This window comes from Rana temporaria, chromosome 1 (genome assembly GCF_905171775.1).
Source record: "Rana temporaria chromosome 1, aRanTem1.1, whole genome shotgun sequence".
Classification (NCBI taxonomy): domain Eukaryota; kingdom Metazoa; phylum Chordata; class Amphibia; order Anura; family Ranidae; genus Rana; species Rana temporaria.
In genome coordinates this window covers 447,500,482-447,520,463 of record NC_053489.1, presented here as the reverse complement: position 1 = coordinate 447,520,463, position 19,982 = coordinate 447,500,482, and the positions used below count along the sequence as shown (strand labels likewise).

The following is a 19,982-nucleotide window of genomic DNA, read 5'->3' as shown; positions in this document are numbered from 1 at the left end:
GCCTAAAACTTTTGCACAGTAGTCTATGTAATTTGTCTTTTGTTATAAGAAGAAAATAAGGGGTGTATTTATCATTGCTTTGAAGGGCAATTTGCCCAACATTTGCCTGTTTTGCAATCAAGATTTTTTTTACCACATTAACTCCATTTATTACAGTGAGTTTTGCCCATTTAAAAAAAGGATTCACTCAACATTCGTTGAGTGAACAATGCATCAAACCAGAGTTGCCCAACATTAGCTATTTAATGGGAAAAGTAATGTTTTTGCTTTTCATACAATTTATTACTCAGTAAATATAGACGCATTCTGAAGTTTAACCAATGCCTAACCAATATTCAAACTATTCTCTTATTAGCCAAGAGGAATATGTATTCTGAAGTGCTTCTTTGCTTTGGAGGCTGGCATCCTCATAGCAAAAGAGCAGCAAACTATGATAACACCAGCTCACATGCTCTTCAGCATTTAATGGGGTGCTTTGAGAGGGGTTGCCTCAAAAACCAGCACCCTTGTCAGTCACTCCTCCCTGACTAACTGGTTTTAGGGGTTGCTCGGAACCCTAATCAGCAAGTAAGTGAAAGTTTAAAAAAGACACAGCAAAAATTAAAAAATAAACGTTATTGTTCCTTTTTTATCTAACCCTACCAGGTTCCAGTGATATCTTAAGATGTTCTGTGGCATCTGATCAAGCATTGGCAGGTAAGAGGAAGAATAAAATGCTCAATCTCCTGTTTAACATGCCTTTGTCAGTGTATGAGTTTAAACCAAAAAAAGAATAGTAAGAAATCTTACCCAGCAACACCCTGGTCTGGTACATTAAGGAACTCCATGTTGTGTTCAGATGGTGTACGGCTTTTCCTAGGTGCTGATTGTCGAGGGAGGGCAGTAGACGGTGGAGCTCTGCCCTGTCGCTTGGCCTGAGAGTAAGTAGGATTTCTGGAATGCCCAGAATTGAACTGAGGAGCCCCATTTCTAACAGAACCTATGAAATGCAAGTATACATAAGTCCTCAATAACACAAAAATAAATAAAGATGAAGGAAGTAATGGTTCTGGAAAGACTTACCAGGGGGAGCAGGAGCTGGACGATTAGGCGGTGGTCTCTGTGAGCGAATTTGTTTTATTTCTTTTCTTGTAGGCTCTTAATAAGATTTTAAAATATTATTATTAAATTCTTTATTCTGTAGCAATCTACACAAAGTACCCTAGGTGAATTTCCACAAATATCACAGAATTTTTAACCACGTAAGCTCTTATATCTGTTTGCCCATTATGGACCAGAGCAATTTTTACATTTTCCCCTACTGTTTATTTAGCAATGACTTTCTTATTTATATGAAGACTATAGATAAAAATGTAAGGGAATTGTAAAAAAAAAAATATTTTTTTCTGGGTTCAGAAACATTAATTTCTTTTAAACTAACTAGTCCTTAGCATCATTGGCGTTCCAGGGTAACATCTCGAGTAGCCCTTGACAATCCCCCCTCCCTTCACTATCTTTTAAACTAAGATATATGGCATTCGAATGTACAGTCAGGTCCATAAATATTGGGACATCAACACAATTCTATTTTTTTTTGGCTCTATATACCACCACAATGTATTTAAAATGAAATGAAAATGGTAGGGGGGTTTACTTACACTTTAATGAGAAGAGGCCTCTAAGATAGGTGGCTATGGTCACCATACACTGAAGTGTAGCTCAACAAAATTTGGTTTAATTGACATGCACATGTTTAATGTTCAGTTACGGGATGCATGGAAGAGATATACCTGTTTACAAAATGAATGAAAAAATAAAGCAAGCAAAAGTTTGTTTAAATATATATTAAAGATTTATAAGAAGATGTATATGTACATTCTAAGTACATAGGCCCATGGGGTTAAACTAGATGCAGTATTTTGGAATAGACCAAAAGTAATGGGACAGATTAACAATCATAAATCAAACTTTTTCTTTTTAATACTTGGTTGCAAATCCTTTGCAGTCAATTACAGCCTGAAGTCTGGAACGCATCGACATCACCAGATGCTGGGTTTCATCTCTGGTGATGCTCTGCCAGGCCTCTACTGCAACTATCTTCAGTTTCTGCTTGTTCTTAGGGCATTTTCCCTTCAGTTTTGTCTTCAGCAAGTGAAATGCATGTAAAATAGTATCAAAATATATATAGCCTAGAAATGGTTATAAAATGATAAAACAGCGCTAAAAATGGATAAAGTCCAGTGTAGAAAAAAGATGTTGGAAAAGTCCACAGGTAAGTGAATAAGGAAAAATTCAAAGTGATGTAAGAAGTGCTTCAAGGAATGGTAGTACACCCTCCACCGACTTCCAATCTTCACCACGCAAAAAGTGAGACACACTTCCCCTCTGGGGTTCACAATTACCAGATGGCAAACAAAATAGAGCCTTGAAAATAAATCCTCCTGATCAGACCTCCAGCCTCATTCCAGAAACAGCAAAGGTTTTTTAAAACCCCCACACCTGGATCATAGAAAAAACAGAAGCACCAATATAGTGTAATTCTGCTTTAATGTAAAAGAACCCGTGTAACAACACCCCGCTTCCTATCTACGTACATTAAAACAACTGTAAACGAGCATAAAACGAGTTTAGTCACCGCTCTCCTCCGCACACAGGGGGTCGCGCTTGTGCTGAATGCACGCTGCTGGAGAAGCCTGTCCTGGTTGCGATGGTTTAACGGTGGAACGCACTCCTAATAGTTCCTGGATACGTAGCGTAATGTTATACCGCAGCATAGACACTTTACCAGACAGGCACATAATGTATTATCATAATATATGCATAGTAGTGTCAGAACCTGTACTCACCGAGACCGAGATGCTGAGGGCGGCTCACCTTTGCGACCCTGTGCAGACCACTCCCTGGAGTTGGGACAGAGGAGGGACGGCACAAGGAGGCACCGGCGCCGGGAGCTGGCAGGAAGACTTGGTGCAGCTGACAGAAGCAGGGCAGGTGCAGAAGGCTGGAAACAAGCGTTGGTCAGGCAGGAACTGGTAGGTGAGTCTGGTAGGGTCCACAGGAGATGAGGCCAAGCCGAGGGTCAAGGGCAGGAGAGTTCAGAGGGAGTCCATGAGAGCAAGCCAAGGTCAAGGGGCAGGAGACAACAGCAATCCAGGTAACGTTAGCCAAAGGGTCAGAGGTTCCAGGTGAGAGGAGAGTCGTCAGGAATTCCGGGTCAAAACAGGCAGGTACGGCAACAGGTAAACACATAGGAGCTGAAGACAAACCAGCAACCTGTTCAGGGAAGGCTGCTGGTTTAAATAGGAATGTCCGGCCTCTGATTGGCCCCAGGGTTGCCGCATACGTGCACGTGCGCGCTTCCACGCACACGGCGCGCTGCCGTACCGCGCATGCGTGCGCGCAAACCACGCACAGGCATGCGCCGAAATGTCATTCTACTGGGCATGTGCGGGAATCTGTCAGAGATGGAGCTAGTACCCTGACAGTGCCCCCCCCCAAGGGGCGGACTCCGGACGCCCAAACTGGTCATTAACTCCGGGTGTTCCAGGTGAAAGGCCCGAATCAGGCGAGGGGCATGGAGATTCCGGGAAGGCTCCCAAGAGTTATCTTCAGGGGGATATCCCTTCCACTTTATAAGGTATTGCAACTGCCTTCCTCTTTTCCTGCAGCTCAAGATAGCCTCCACCTCAAATTCTTTTTCACCCTCAATCTCCACTGGTGGAGGTGGCAGTTCTTCTCTACCGTTGAAGGGGTCAGACACAACGGGCTTAAGCAGAGAGGCGTGAAACACAGGGTGGATCTTGTAGGACCTGGGTAAAGCCAACTCAAAAGCTACTGGGTTGATTTCTCGCCTGATCTCAAATGGCCCGATGAACCTAGGACCCAGCTTCCGAGAGGGAATAGGTAACTTGAGGTTGATGGCGGATAGCCAGACCTTCTCACCCACTTTGAAGACAGGGCAATCCTTCCTCCCCTTGTCATGGAACCTCTTATAGTCCTGCTGAGCTTGCTGCATGCTTTCCTGTAACTTCTGAAAGTTTTGCTGGATGCAGGTCACACGTTCCTGGACCGCTGGCACAGATGTTTCCGGGATGGAGTCCGGCAAAAAGGAAGGGTGGAAACCGAAGTTAGCCCAGAACGGGGTTTGGTTTGTGGAAGAATGTATGGAATTATTGTAAGAGAACTCGGCTGTAGATAACAAGGAGGACCAATCGTCTTGGGAGACTGAGCAAAAGCATCGTAGATACTGTTCTAGCGTTTGATTAGTGCGCTCTGTCTGGCCATTACTTTGAGGGTGATAGGCTGAGGACAGACAGATCTTCACTTCCAAAGCTCTGCAAAGTTCCTTCCAAAATTTGGATGTGAATTGAGTACCTCTGTCAGATACTATGCTTTTGGGCACTCCATGGAGCTTGATAATCTCTTTAAAAAAGATTTTGGCTGTGTCTGCCGCGGAGGGCGTACCCACCATGGGCAAAAAATGCGCCATCTTGGACAGACGGTCCACCACGACTAGGATCGTGGTAAACCCGGCTGAAGGAGGCAAATCGACAATAAAGTCCATGGAGATGTCAATCCAGGGCCGTTCTGGGATAGGAAGGGGTTTCAGCAGCCCCCAGGTCTTCGTGTTTGGCCCCTTACTCCGCTGGCAGCGAATGCAGGAAGAGACATAATCCTTGCAGTCGGACCTCCATTTAGGCCACCAGAAGGAGCGAGAGATCAGTTCGGAAGTTTTACGGGTACCAAAATGGCCAGCCAATTTACGATCATGGAAGGTGCTGAGGATTAACTGTCTTGCCTCTGTTGGAACAAAAATCTTCCCACGAGACCACAGCAGGTCGTCCTTTTTCTCCAAGGAGGAAACCTCATGATCAGGGCACCGTTGGCATGCGGTCTTTAGAGCAGTCAACAAATCTGTTTGAGGGAGAAGCAAAAAATTTTGAGGTGACAGGATCGTGCTGGGCTCGGAAGTATCGGGCGTCTCTGGAAACATCCTGGAGAGGGCATCAGCTTTTCCATTTTTTGCGCCAGGACGATAGGTAATATGGAAATTGAAGCGAGCAAAAAAAAGAGCCCAACGGGCTTGTCTGGGCCTAAGGCGTTTTGCAGACCGTAAGTATTCCAGGTTCCTGTGGTCAGTGAAAATGATAATGGGATGCGCTGCCCCCTCCAGCAGGTACCTCCACTCCTCCAGTGCAAATTTTATGGCCAGTAGTTCTCTATCGCCTACGTCGTAATTGCGCTCAGGAGGACTTAGTTTCCGAGAGGCGTAGGCTACTGGGTGAAGAAGCGACTTCGGTCCCTGTCTCTGGGAAAGAATAGCGCCTGTAGCAGATTCCGAGGCGTCCACTTCTAGAACAAAAGGTAACGTAGAATCCGGATGACAAAGTACAGGTGCCGAGGTAAAGGCCGTTTTGAGTTTGATAAAGGCCTCCTGAGCCTCTTGTGGCCACTGGAAGCGGTGCCCCTGGCGGGTCAACTTGGTGATGGGAGAAACAATTGATGAAAAACCGATGATGAATCGTCTATAAAAATTGGCGAAGCCAATGAAGCGCTGAACGCCCTTTTTGTCTGTTGGAGGTGCCCACTCCTGAATAGCACTGATTTTCTGGGGATCCATGGCTACCCCATGCACAGAAATGATAAATCCTAAAAATTGCACTGATGTCTTTTCGAACTCGCATTTTTCTGATTTGAGATAAAGCTGGTGTTGTCTCAAGATGGTGAGAACCTGCCTGACATGTTGCCGATGTAATTCTTTTGTGGCTGAAAAGATGAGAATATCGTCCAAGTAGACTACGAGGAAGTCATCTAAAAATTGTCGAAAAATGTCATTGACTAGATGCTGGAAGGTGGCGGGCGCATTACAGAGCCCAAAGGGCATGACCAGATACTCGAAGTGCCCGAATCTGGACCTGAACGCAGTCTTCCACTCATCTCCTGCCCTTATTCGGACCAAATTGTAGGCGCCCCGGAGGTCCAATTTAGAAAAAACCTGAGCTGATCGGAACCTTTGAAAGAGCTCGGGGATTAGAGGCAGCGGGTACCGGTTCTTGATGGTAATTTTGTTTAACTCCCTATAATCAATGCAGGGTCTAAGCGATCCATCTTTTTTCTCGACAAAGAAGATCCCCGCCCCCGCTGGCGAGGAGGAGGGACGGATGAACTTCTTACTTAAATTTTCTTCAATATAGACCTTGAGGGTCTTCAACTCAGTCTCTGACAAGGGGAATATGCGCCCAAAGGGAATTTCAGATCCGGGCAAGAGGTCAATGGGGCAGTCATATGACCGATGTGGTGGGAGACAATCGGCTTGTTTTTTGTCAAAGACATCCTTGAAGTCTAGGTAGGCTGGAGGAACATGCTGTAGGTCTTCAGGTGGAGTAGCTAGCGTGGAGCAGGCGACTGGAGCGGGTGCGAGACAGTGCTGGGAACAGTAGGTGGAAGGGAAGCTGACTTCTTTCTTGAGCCAATCAATGCAGGGCAGATGAACTTGTAGCCAAGGGAAACCCAGAATGATAGGGAACATGGGGGACGGGATCAAGTCCAAACAGAGGAACTCCCGGTGCCCCGAATCTGAGATGGCACAAAGAGGAAGGGTTTCCTGGGTAATCAATCCGGAACGGGGAAGAGAGCCATCAGCCAGATGAACTTGCAGCTGAAAATCCTTGGTACGGCAGGGGATACGCAGCTTTTGGGCCAAGGATGAGTCCAAGAAGCAGCTGCAGGCCCCGGAATCAATTATCGCCGGCAGATGTGTTGCCCCTTCCGGGAGCTGTAGGGAAAGAAAGAGGATAACATAAGTCTGAGGCAAACTGGTAACAGGGAAATTGATAGCAGATGGCGGTTTCGACTTACAAGGCCTTACTGGGCAAGTGCGCAAAAAGTGTCAGGCGGCTCCGCAGTACAGACAGAGGTTAGATTGACGCCTCCGGAGTCTTTCTTCTGGAGTCAGAGGGGCCCGTACTATACCAAGCTGCATCGGCTCTGGGTCGGGTAATGAGGTGTTTGGTGGAGCTGGGTGAGGCGGAGGTACTGGAGAATATCTTGGTGGAACCCAGTTAGGCCGGTTGGACTGGAACCTCTCCGAACGACGTTCTCGAAGGCGCCTATCCAGCTGAGTGGCGGTTTGGATTAAATCCTCCAGAGAGGCAGGGGGTGCCGACCTTGCAAGCTCATCCTTTAGGTTCTCAGAGAGGCCCTGGCGGTATTGGTACCTGAGGGCCAACTCATTCCAGCCTGTGTCAGCAGACCACTTTCTAAATTCGGCGGTGTAGTCTTCCACCGGCCGTCTCCCTTGATTTAAGCTGTGCAGAGTACCCTCTGCGGTGGCTGCACGTAGGGGATCGTCGTATAATTTCCCCATGTGGGTGAAGAAGGTGTCCATAGAGTCAAGTATTGGACTGCGTTGTTCCATTAAGGAGTGTGCCCATGCTTGAGGCTCCTCAGAAAGGAGAGAGATTACGAATCCAACCTTAACAGCTTCGGTCGCAAAAGTTCTAGGTTGCAAGGCCAGGTAAAGGGAACAGGCATTCTTGAAAGCCCGATATTTCCGGCGGTCGCCTGAGAATCGCTCGGGCATGGAGACCCGGGGTTCGGGATTACTCCCCATCATGGCAGGGCTTGCAGGAGCTTGGGCAGCAGAAGGTCCGGATGAAGAGGCTAGGGCCGCAGTGGATGGACCTGGGGAACCGGCCAGTTGTTGGAGGCGGCCATCAATCTGGAGGTAGCCTTCCTGAAGCTTCTGGACTGCCTCTGTTAAGGCGGAGACCTGTTGGCACAGCGTCTCAAAGGGTGAGCGTGCCCTGTCGGTCTCAGACATCTGGCTGGTTTGTACTGTCAGAACCTGTACTCACCGAGACCGAGATGCTGAGGGCGGCTCACCTTTGCGACCCTGTGCAGACCACTCCCTGGAGTTCGGACAGAGGAGGGACGGCACAAGGAGGCACCGGCGCCGGGAGCTGGCAGGAAGACTTGGTGCAGCTGACAGAAGCAGGGCAGGTGCAGAAGGCTGGAAACAAGCGTTGGTCAGGCAGGAACTGGTAGGTGAGTCTGGTAGGGTCCACAGGAGATGAGGGCAAATCCGAGTCACAAGCCGAGGGTCAAGGGCAGGAGAGTTCAGAGGGAGTCCATGAGAGCAAGCCAAGGTCAAGGGGCAGGAGACAACAGCAATCCAGGTAACGTTAGCCAAAGGGTCAGAGGTTCCAGGTGAGAGGAGAGTCGTCAGGAATTCCGGGTCAAAACAGGCAGGTACGGCAACAGGTAAACACATAGGAGCTGAAGACAAACCAGCAACCTGTTCAGGGAAGGCTGCTGGTTTAAATAGGAATGTCCGGCCTCTGATTGGCCCCAGGGTTGCCGCATACGTGCACGTGCGCGCTTCCACGCACACGGCGCGCTGCCGTACCGCGCATGCGTGCGCGCAAACCACGCACAGGCATGCGCCGAAATGTCATTCTACTGGGCATGTGCGGGAATCTGTCAGAGATGGAGCTAGTACCCTGACAAGTAGGTGTCGCTGGATAACAGACATCCCAAATATGTTTAACCAGTGAACGGCTAAGGTAAAGTATCCATCAAATTGTAGCAAATGGGCCAAAGATCAAGGTATCATAGTCATGACAACGATCCTAACCCTTTAAATACCAAATCTAGCCGCTGTATACTTATTAACCATTTCAGGTCAATAGTATTTAAAACATATAGAGGTGTGTGTTAATATTAAATGGAAGTACACATAAAATTATATATGGAAACACATATCAATATGAATAGAAAAATATATATATATAATAAAGGAAGAGGAAAAAGGCTCCCTCATTGCACGAAAAAAAGGTTCCTCAAAATAAATAATTTGGAATATCTAGAATATTAATAATATTAATAATCATAAATATAAATATAACTAAAAGGTTGGAGAAAACAGTCTTATCAACAGACTCCAATCAATGGATGGAAAATGTAGTATTAAAGAATTATTATATTAAATTATTAAGTGAAATGCATGCTCAATTGGATTCAGGTCAGGTGATTGACTTGGCCATTGCATAACATTCCACTTCTTTCCCTTAAAAAACTCTTTGGTTGCTTTTGCAGTATGCTTCAGGTCATTGTCCATCTGCACGGTGAAGCACCGTCCAATGAGTTCTGAAGCATTTGGCTAATTATAAACAGATAATATTGCCTGAAACACTTCAGAATTCATCATGCTGCTTTTGTCAGCAGTCACATCATCAATAAATACAAGAGAACCAGTTCCATTGGCAGCCATACATGCCCACGCCATGACACTACCACCACCATGCTTCACTGATGAGGTGGTATGCTTAGGATCATGAGCAGTTCCTTTCCTTCTCCATACTCTCCTCTTCCCATCACTCTGGTACAAGTTGATATTGGTCTCTACTGTCCATATGATGTTGTTCCAGAACTGTGAAGGCTTTTTTAGATGTTGTTTGGCAAACTCTAATCTGGCCTTCCTGTTTTTGAGGTTCACCAATGGTTTACATCTGGTGGCGAACCCTCTGTATTCACTCTGGTGAAGTCTTCTCTTGTTGACTTTGACACACATACACCTACCTCCTGGAGCGTGTTCTTGATCTGGCCAACTGTTGTGAAGGGTGTTTTCTTCACCAGGGAAAGAATTCTTCGGTCATCCACCATAGTTTTTTAATAGTGACAGCTCTTTGGATGTCATATTGAGAGTTGACAGCAACAGATTCCAAATGCAAATAGCACACTTGAAATTAACTCTGGACCTTTTATCTGCTCCTTGTAAATGGGATAATGAGGGAATAACACACACCTGGTCATGGAACAGCAGAGCAGCCAATTGTGTCATTACTTTTGGTCCCTTAAAACGTGGGAGGCACATATACAAACTGTTGGATTCCTACACCGTTCACCTGATTTAGATGTAAATACCCTCAAATTAAAGCTAAAAGTCTGCCGTTAAAGCACATCTTTTTGTTTCATTTTAAATCCTTTGTGGTGGTGTATAGAGCCAAAAAGATTAGAATTTTGTCAATGTCCCAATATTTATGGACCTGACTGTATGAAAAAAGAATTCAAAGAAAGTATATTTTGTAGGCATAATTAGAATTATACATTTATTTAAGTATATTGCAATATACTGCATCTAGTTTAGCCCCATGGGTCTATGCACTTAGAATGTACATATACATCTTCTTATAAATCTTTAATATATATTTAAACAAACTTTTGCTTGCTTTATTCTTTCAAGATTTTGTAAACGGGTATATCTCTTCCATGCATCCCGTAACTGAACATTAAACATGTGCATGTCAATTAAACCAAATTTTGTTGAGCTACACTTCAGTGTATAGTGACCATAGCCACCTATCTTAGAGGCCTCTTCTCATTAATCCTCCAAACCTCTTTAACCACTTGAGATCCGCGCTATAGACGAAATACGTCCGCAGCGCGGCTCTCAAGTGCCAAGTGGCCGTTTAAACACGGCCTTCTATGTGCATTACCCGCGCGCGCCACTGGGTGGCGCGCGGCGGGTAAAAACTGTCCCGACGCATCGCCGAAGACCCGATGCGTGTACCTGGCGGCCGCGATGTCCGCCGGGTACACGCGATTGTCGGAGACACGGCCGGTAACAGCAGGTACGTGGAGCTCTGTGTGTAAACACAGAGCTCCACGTGCTGTTAGAGGAGAGGAGACCGATCTGTGTCCCTTGTACATAGGGACACAGCATCGGTCCCCTCCCCCAGTCACCCCCCTCCCCCCACACAGTTATAACACACCCAGGCTACACAGTTAACCCCTTCCTCACCCCCTAGTGTTAACCCCTTCACTGCCAGTCACATTTATACAGTAATTCGTGCATTTTTATAGCACTGATCGCTGTATAAATGTGAATGGCGCCAAATTTGTGTCAAAAGTGTCCGATACGTCCGCCGCAATATCCCAGTCCCAATAAAAATCGCAGATCGCCGCCATTACTAGTAAAAAAAAAAATAATAAAAAAAATCATAATTCTGTTCCCCATTTTGTAGGCGCTATAACTTTTGCGCAAACCAGTCGCTTATTGCGATTTTTTTTTTTTTTTTTACAAAAATACGTCGAAAAATACGTATCGGCCTTAACTGAGAAAAAAAAATCGTTTTTTTTAAAAAAAAATTGGGATATTTATTATAGCAACAAGTAAAAAAAATATCTATTTTTTTTAAATTGTTGCTCTTTTTTTGTTTATAGCGCAAAAAATAAAAACCGCAGAGGTGATCAAATACCACCAAAAGAAAGCTCTATTTGTGGGGAAAAAAGGACGCCAATTTTGTTTGGGAGCCACGTCGCACGACCGCGCAATTGTCAGTTAAAGCGACGCCGTGCCGGACGCTGAGATTTCGCCTGGGAACGAAGGGGGTTTATGTGCCCAGTAAGCAAGTGGTTAATGAACTACCATAACTACAGAGACTGGAATTAGATGCCTTATTACTATTTCTGTAAAGATTTCATGAGCTCTAGGTTGCGTGTGGATGACATATTCAAATCATGTCTGATGTGACACCATATTTGCTTTAGTAAAAAAATAATTCAGAATGATACTTACTGGAGTTCTTGGGGAGTCCATCTCCGATACTTATTGTTAGGTACTTCCCTCCTGGTTTCAGCTGAGAAATGTCTCCTTGTCCCCTAAGGAATGAAATGCTTCGTGTGCCACCTCCTCCCCAGCCTTCTTTTTTCACTCTAAGCTGTAGTCTGTAGAGAATTTAGTCATTATTATTAGAAGTATCTGAGAATGATCCCTGTACTGTCCTGTCAACCCTGTTCACACCTTTGCTTTTTTAATGCTTTTTGTAGAAACACACTGGTTTAACATGGTTTCCTTTGGGATACGTTCACATCTATGCTTTTTTCAGCTGCTGCATTTTTATAAAGGGTCAGGGTCTTTATTAAAAGCAAAGCTGTGCGTTTTGGTTTAATAAACTTCAATGGAGAAGCTGAAGTAAAGCATGTAGTGCATTTTTGCGCGATTTGCATATTGCGTTTTTTTAATCCACCCAACAGTGTGGGCAAAAAATGCATAAAAAAAATGTACTGCAGAAACGGATCAAAAGCAAACTGTTGAATTGAGTCTTATATAGGTCAAATGGGAATATTGGTTAATCCACACAATCAGCACACAGGTTCATCAAACCTCACTGAGCTATTCATTATATTCAGGAATATTTTTTTTTTAAATTTATGTCACTCTGACATCTACCTGCATGCTTTACATAGAATACATTCAGACAAATACAGTATTCTACTATATAATACTCACGTGTCAGCAAAATTCAGGTTTAGTTTACTCCTGGTTAGCTCCTCATATCGCTTGCACATCAGACTAATTAATTCAGTTTTGAACATAGACTCCAAGAGGGTGTCAGATTCCACTTCATTCAAGATAAAGAAATCATCTTGGTGGGTGCTGGACACAGACAAAAAGCAATTTAGGTGTATAAGTGATGGTTATTTATATTAGAAACATTTCTGGCACCAGTATGTTCACAGGATCTTTTGCTACTGGCCTTGTTACAGGAGATATCTTTGCTGAGGAATAATCCGATGCACATTAATCAGCCCCAAAGGAATTCGACTGCCCAATTTTTTGCAATACGGCACTGCGTCGCTTTAACTAACAATTGTCGTGCAACGCTGTACCCAAACAAAATTTACATCCATTTTTTCCCACAAATAGAGCTTTCTTTTGGTGGTATTTTATCATCTCTGCAATCTGCGATTTTTATTGTCATTATGGCAGACACATCGGACACTTTTGACACATTTTTGGGACCATTGGCATTTATACAGCGAACAGTGCTATAAAAAAAAGCACTGATTACTGTAAAAATGTCACTGGCAGGGAAGGGGTTAACACTAGGGGTTAATTGTGTTGCCTAATGTGTGTTCTAACTGAAGGGGGATGGGACTGACCTAGAGGAAATTACAGATCATGGTTCCTAGCTATTAGGAACTCACGATCTGCATTTACCATTTCCTCACTGAACAGAACAGGGATGTGTGTGTTTACACACACAAGTCCCTGTTCTGCCTCTCGTGCACCGCCAGTCACGAGCATCGGCACCCCCAGCGTCCGACGTACAGCTACGACAGTTTGGTAAGAGACGATTTGTACTTTTCAGTCTGTTACAGCGTGAAATATGTGTTATCTCCATTACAAATGCTACTTTTACTCCCGTCTCATACTTTATTCTGAGCATGCGTGGGTTTCTTAGCATACACACGCTCGCGTTTCTCGTCGAAAACCAGCCCCGACGAGGAACACGACGAGGAAATTGAGACTCCCGTCGAGGAAAAAGAGAACTTGTTCTCTTTTTTCCTCGTCGAGTTCCTCGACAGTTTTCTTGATGAAAAACGTACACACGACCGTTTTCCTCTGCAAAAAAGCTCTCCCACCAAGTTTCTTGATGGATTCTGTCGAGTTTCTCGGTCAGGTGTACAAGGCATATGTCATGCTGTTCAGGCCAAAGCCTTGCTAAATAACTGTTATAAGATTTTTTTTAGCTAAATTTATATTTTTGATGCTCAAATTTAGGTATGTTGTGAAGTATAGTTATTACTATTAAATTCAAATTCATCTATACACAGCCCATTTAGGGGAATGTCTATATGCCAACTGTATGCAGAAGCCCGTGTGAATTATAACAGCACCGCCACTGACGACGTCCCCATTTTTCACCCATACCAGTGTAGCGCCATGCTCCCATTGAGTAGGCGCTATGTGTTAAATTTTAGTTGCCTGAACTGTAGTTTAGCTCAGAAGTATTATGCTAAATTGTTGGTTCTGTTTCAGTTCAGCTGGGTTGCACAATTTTCCCCTTGACGGTGGGTGTCGCTGTTACCACAGGTCAAGGTTGGAAAGGCAGCAGGCTGGATGCATTGGGTATCTCTTTCCCAGAAGCAGCTCAGGGGGCGTGGTCAACCCGCTGTGCATTCTGGGGAGGGGTTCTTAAGGGACAGATGCCGTTTTGGTGGGGTCTTTTGATCCTGACCTGATGGCCTTACTGGCCTCAGGGATATGTGAGCTGTTTCTTAGCCTCGGGCCCGGCTGGTCCGAGGCCTCGCAACTGAGAGTAGGCCCAGGAGTTTATGGGGCCTACTAATCCAGGGATGGTCCTTCGCTACCTTACCTACGGGAGAAAGCTGAACCAGTGGGATTCAATTGAAGGACATATCCTTTTATGGGCAACCAATGAAGGGATCTCAACGAAAGTGAGATTGATTCCCATGTTTTTTTCCCAGTCACAAGTCGAGCAGCCGTATTTTGAACGACTTGCAGACGAGTGATTTGGTATTTTGTGAGTCCAAGATAGAGGGCATTGGTATAGTCAAGTCTGGAGTTGATAAGTGTCCCCACCACGACTGCTATGTCTTTTTTTGGGATAAAGGGAGTGAGTCTGCGTAAAAGGCGCAGCAGATGGTGCGATCCGCTGACTACTGACTCTATTTGTGCATCCATTGTCATGTAGGTGTCGAAGATGACTCAGAGACTTTTGACTTTGGTGCTGGAGGTGATGGATTGACCCAGAATGGGCGGGGGCATCCATGTTGTTGAGGGATGAATCTTCCGATTGGCTTGAAACAAGAGAAGTTCTGTTTTTGAGCCATTGAGTTTAAGGTAACTCTTTGTCATCCACTTTTCTATTAAAGTAAGGCATTTCTTTAGTCCGAGATAATGATCCTTATTGTTGCAGATGCGAAAATACAGCTGTGTGTCGTCTGCATGGTAGAGTGGTAAAGTAACTTCTGGTTGCTGATGATTTCAAAAAGAGGGCGGAGATAGATATTGAAAAGAACAGGCGACAAAGGGGATCCCTGAGGGACTCCGCATGACACCGTGCGTTTTTCAGAAGTGAAAGGGCCCAATTTCACTATTCGGTTTTCCAAGAAGGAGGAGACCCAAGATAAATCACATTCCGCAACTCCGGCTACTTCGACAAGCCTTGTCAGCAATAATTTGTGGTTTACCGTATCAAAAGCTGCGCTTAGGTCCAGCAGTACTAGAAGACAAGATTCTCCTTAGTCTGCGGCCTCTAGGGCGTCATCCCATATTTTGAGCAGTGCTGTTTCTGTCCCGTGACCCGGACGGAAACCGGACTGGAATGGGTCAAGTAATTTATGGGTGTCTAAGTGATGTTGTAGCTGTTGTACAACTTCTTTCTCCATTACCTTGGAGAAGACATTCAAGCCTGTTATGGGGCGACGGTGGTTAGGGTCTTTGGGGTCGAGGGTGTTTTTTTTAGAATTGGTTTGATTATACCTTGTTTCAGCAAGGGTGGCACCACGCCCTCCTTGAATGACTGGTTTATGAACTGCATGATAGCTGGAGCCAAAATATCGGCACATTCTTTCAGCAGTTTAGTGGGGATGATATCATTAGGCGCTGTGCTATTTCGCAGTCCTGATGATATTTTTAGTGGCATCGATGGAAATGGGTTTTAGAGTGAAGTTAGGTGATTGTGGCGGAATTATGTGGGTATTAGGTTTGTGATTTAGGGGGGGTAGATGGAGGTTGTATTTTGCTGAATACTTTCACAGATTCTTTCAATTTTGTTGATGAAATAATCCGATAATTCGTTGCAAAATTCTTGTGAATCAGAATTAGGGGCTTCTAGACAGACTGGGTGTGCGAGTGCTTACACGATCTTGTGGCAGAAGATCGTGGGACAGCCTGACAACACTTATTAAGTCTGTGGCAGAGACTTTGACAAGCTTCACACCAGCTGCTAGGCCAGTGAGAGTAGGCCTATCTGGGGGTTGCTGAAATCCAGTGTGAAACTGAATTAAACCTCTGGATCTAAGTTGCACCCGTGATCTTCAAAGCAAAGGTACCTGAGTCTTTCCCCATCCCTCTACCCCTCTGTTGGAGAACTTTGTTCAATAAAAACCTTGGAAGAGACTTTGTGTTTGGTGCAGACATTTTTATGGACAACTCTTCAAGGAGAACCCCTGAACCGAGCATATGGAACAGTAAGGTAACGGCAGGCCCAAATCTAAACCAGCAGCTCCTTCAGGAATAGTGCTACACGAGCAGTGGCGGCTGGTCCTCAACATTTTTGGAGGGGCGCAAACAAACAAACAAAAAAAACAATTGCAGCCTCACTGTGCCAATCAAACACAGCTACTGTGCCTATCAATTGCAACCACTGTGCCCATCAAAGGCAGCCACGCTGACCATCAAATGCAGCCACTGTGCCCATCAAATGCAGCCACTGTGCCATCAATTGTCACCACTGTGCCATCAATTGTCGCCACTGTGCCATCAATTGTCGCCAATGTGCCATCAGTTGTCACCACTGTGCCCATCAATTGTCGCCACTGTTCCATGCCATCAAATGCAGCCACTGGGCTATGTCATCAAACACAGCCACTGTGCCATCAATTGTCACCACTGTGCCATCAACTGTCACCACTGTGCCCATCAATTGTCACCACTGTGCCCATCAATTGTCACCACTGTGCCATGCCAAACGCAGCCACTGTGCCATCAAAGGCAGCCACTGTGCCATGCTATCAAACGCAGCCACTGTGCCATCAAACGCAGCCACTGTGCCATCAATTGTTACCACTGTGCCATCAATTATTACCACTGTGCCATTAATTGCCACCACTGTGCCCAGCAATTGTCACCACTATGCCATGCCATCAAACGCAAGCCACTGTGCCATCAATTGTCACCACTGTGCCATCAATTGTCGCCACTGTGCCCAGCAATTGTCGCCACTGTGCCATCAATTGTCACCACTGTGCTATCAATTGTCGCCACTGTGCCCAGCAATTGTAGCCACTGTGCCCATCAATTTTTGCCACTGTGCCCATCAATTTTCGCCACTGTGCCCAGCAATTGTCACCACTGTGCCCATCAATTTTCGCCACTGTGCCCAGCAATTGTCGCCACTGTGCCCATCAATTTTCGCCACGCGTATGATTCCTAGAATCATTTTCGCATAGATACGGCGTAGATCCGACAGGTGTAAGTCACTTACACCGTCGGATCTTAGATGTAATTGGACGCTGACCGCTAGGTGGCGTTTACATTCAGTTCTCATTTGACTATGCAAATGAGCCTGATACGCCGATTCCCGAACGAATTTGCGCCGCGTCGTCATCGTTTCCGTAAGCGTAAGGTTACCCCTGCTATATGAGGGGTAACCTTACGCCAGTCCACCGTATGCCATGTTAAGTATGGCGTCGGGTCAGCGTCGTCTTTTTCCGTCGGTTACGTCGTTTTACTAAGTCGTCCGCGAATACGACTTTATGTCAATGACGCTCACGTCGGCGTCATTGACGTTTTCCGTCGTGAGCTGGAGCATGCGCACTGGGCTATTTTTCCGCCCGGCGCATGCGCAGTTCGATCGGCGCGGGGGCGCGGTTAATTTGAATACAAGCCGCCCCCTTTGAATTACGCGGCCATACGCCGGGCCATTTACACTACGCCGCTGCAAATTACGGAGCAAGTGCTTGGAGAATACGGCATTTGCTCCAGTAATTTGCGGTGGCGTTGTGTAAATGGCTTACACTATGCCGCCGCCGATTCTATGAGAATCTGGCCCTCAATGCTTAGATGCATGTGTAGGCCCCTTTCACTTTATTTCCCAAAACTCCTTGGGTTCCGTTATACACCCAGGTAGGGTGTAAGCTCAGCTGCTTATTAAGCTGGGGCAGCTGGCCAAGTGATCTGCATCCGAGTGAGTGGACCTTCACTGTCAGAACTGGTGTGTGGGCAACCAGGCAAAAAGTTAACAGCACACAGTTTCTTCAAACCATTTGGTTATTGTGAGCCCCTTCCCAATTACTACCTGAGTACTACAACTCCACTTAGGTGGCCCCTTGTTCTTGGGCCTTGGATCCCTGTTTTCTTGTGTTATCAGAGCTACCCTGAACTTCACTTAGAGGGGTGATGTTTATGAGTATTATCACTAGTAGCTGTGGGCCAGATTCACGTAGAATCGCGGCGGCGTAACGTATCCAGTATATGTTTCAATTTGGAGACCCTTGCAAATATAGAGTTAGGACTGCAGTATACAGGGGAGCCCTGACGTTGGCATTGCGGCTTCCACATATATTTACAAATGTGTGCAACTAAAACATCTGTTTTTACCTTGAAGTGTTGTACATGGTAATTTTTTTTCAGGTTAACTGGTAAGTGTGTTGGGAAATTTGTGTTGGTTTGATTTGTGCATCGCCCTTCCATGTGCAACTTACTGCAAAGTCTAAGTATGAATTGGGGTGTCTGCCATCTTTTTGTATAGCTTTTTTTTGTAGTTGACCTGCGTACACATTGGATGCTTTCAGCTGCCACTGTGCTTTTGCTGGCATTCAATGTATCCCTGTGCCTTTAAGGAAAAACTGGCTTTCTTCCAGGCAAACCTGCCCTTAACCACTTCAGTCCACTTCCTGACCAGGCCACTTTGTGCACTGTGTTGCTTTAACTGACAATTGCACGGTCGTGCAACGCTGTGCCATAATAAATTTGATGTCCTATATTTCCCACAAATATAGCTTTCTTTTGGTGGTATTTGATTGCCTCTGCGCTTTTTATTTTTTTGTGATATAAACAAAAAAGGACTGACAATTTTGAAAAAAAAAAAAACAACAATATTTTTTACTTTCTGCTATAATACATATCCCCCCAAAAAATACAACATTTCTTTATCAATTTACCAATATGTATTCTTCTACATATTTTTGGTAAAAGTGTATATCGATTGGTTTGTGCAAAAGTTAAAGCATTTACAAACTACGGGATAGACTTAGGGACTTTTATTTATTTTTTACTGGTAATGTCGTGATGTGCGATTTTTAGCGGGACTGCGACAAATCTGACACTGAGTGACACTTTTTGGGGACCAATGACACCAATACAGTGATCAGTGCTATAAAAATGCATTGATTACTGTATAAATGGCACTGGCAGAGAAGGGGTTAACTCCAGGGGAGATCAAGGGGTTAAATGTTTCCTAGAGAGGTGCTTACTAACTGTGTGGGGCAGTGTTATACTGAAGTTAAAGAAAGATCTGTGATTCAACTTAGCTGAATCACAAGACCTCACTTTCTTTCCCTTCCTGACAGATCCGCCGTTTGCTATGTTTACACAGTCAGACAGCTGATCCGTCTCTACTGTGAATGATCGGCGGGTCGTGGTGGCCATCGTGGCAGCCGGACCCGCTGATTGGCTCCTAATGTGTTGAATCACAACAGGAGCAGCGCGCGCCCTCTAAACCACGTGCACAAAATCATGCACAGGTTAGTGATTTTGCGCAGCCGGGCCACCCTGCCGCAGTAAATGTACGTGGGCTGATCCAGAAGCAGTTCATTTATCCACTGCTATATATGCTCCAATTTGGAGACGTTCAAAAATACAGGGTAAGGACAGCAATAGACAGAGGAGCATTGACATGGGCAGTGTGGCTTTCACATATGTTTGTAAATGTGGGCAATCAAAACCTCTGTTTTAAACAGGAATGGTTAGACAGGGTCAATTTGTTTTTTTTTGTTTTTTTTGAGCATTAAGCTCATATTAGCGTTTAACGCGTCAACAGCTAGAAGAGAGAAAGAGCGGCTCTAATTGGATTCGCCGTGCCGCCACCTTGCTTCCTGCTTTCCTCCCCATGATTGGCCACAGCAGAGGGCTAATCAGAAGATTCTGGGGACTGGGGGCATCATGGGAAATGTAGTCCCCTAAAAGTGGCAGCCCCAGCGTGTCCACAGACACCATGCTAAAGCCCCCAGCATGCAAGCACTCACTGGGGGGAGGGGGGTTACAAGAGGAAAAAAGAGAATACTGTGCTCCTGCTGGGGGAAGCCAGAGAGAGAGCCACGCTGTACCCGTACCAACCAGAGAGCCACACTGTACCCGCACCAACCAGAGAGCCATGCTGTACCCGCACCAACCAGAGAGTCACACTTTACCCGCACCAACCAGAGAGCCACGCTGTACCCGCACCAACCAGAGAGGGAGTCACGTTGTA

The 19,982-nt window shown here is 45.5% G+C and overlaps 1 protein-coding gene across 1 annotated transcript in view; it reads right to left on the bottom strand.

The window, feature by feature from the left end:
* MYO1F (myosin IF) overlaps positions 1-19,982 on the bottom strand; it is a 183,220-nt gene that overhangs the window by 17,159 nt on the left and 146,079 nt on the right. The window contains exons 23-26 of the mRNA XM_040327143.1: positions 12,272-12,418; positions 11,558-11,706; positions 1,063-1,137; positions 790-979 (exon numbers count right to left, since the gene is read on the bottom strand). Coding sequence (XP_040183077.1) covers positions 790-979; positions 1,063-1,137; positions 11,558-11,706; positions 12,272-12,418 — 561 coding nt within the window. The remainder of the gene's footprint in view (positions 1-789; positions 980-1,062; positions 1,138-11,557; positions 11,707-12,271; positions 12,419-19,982) is intronic.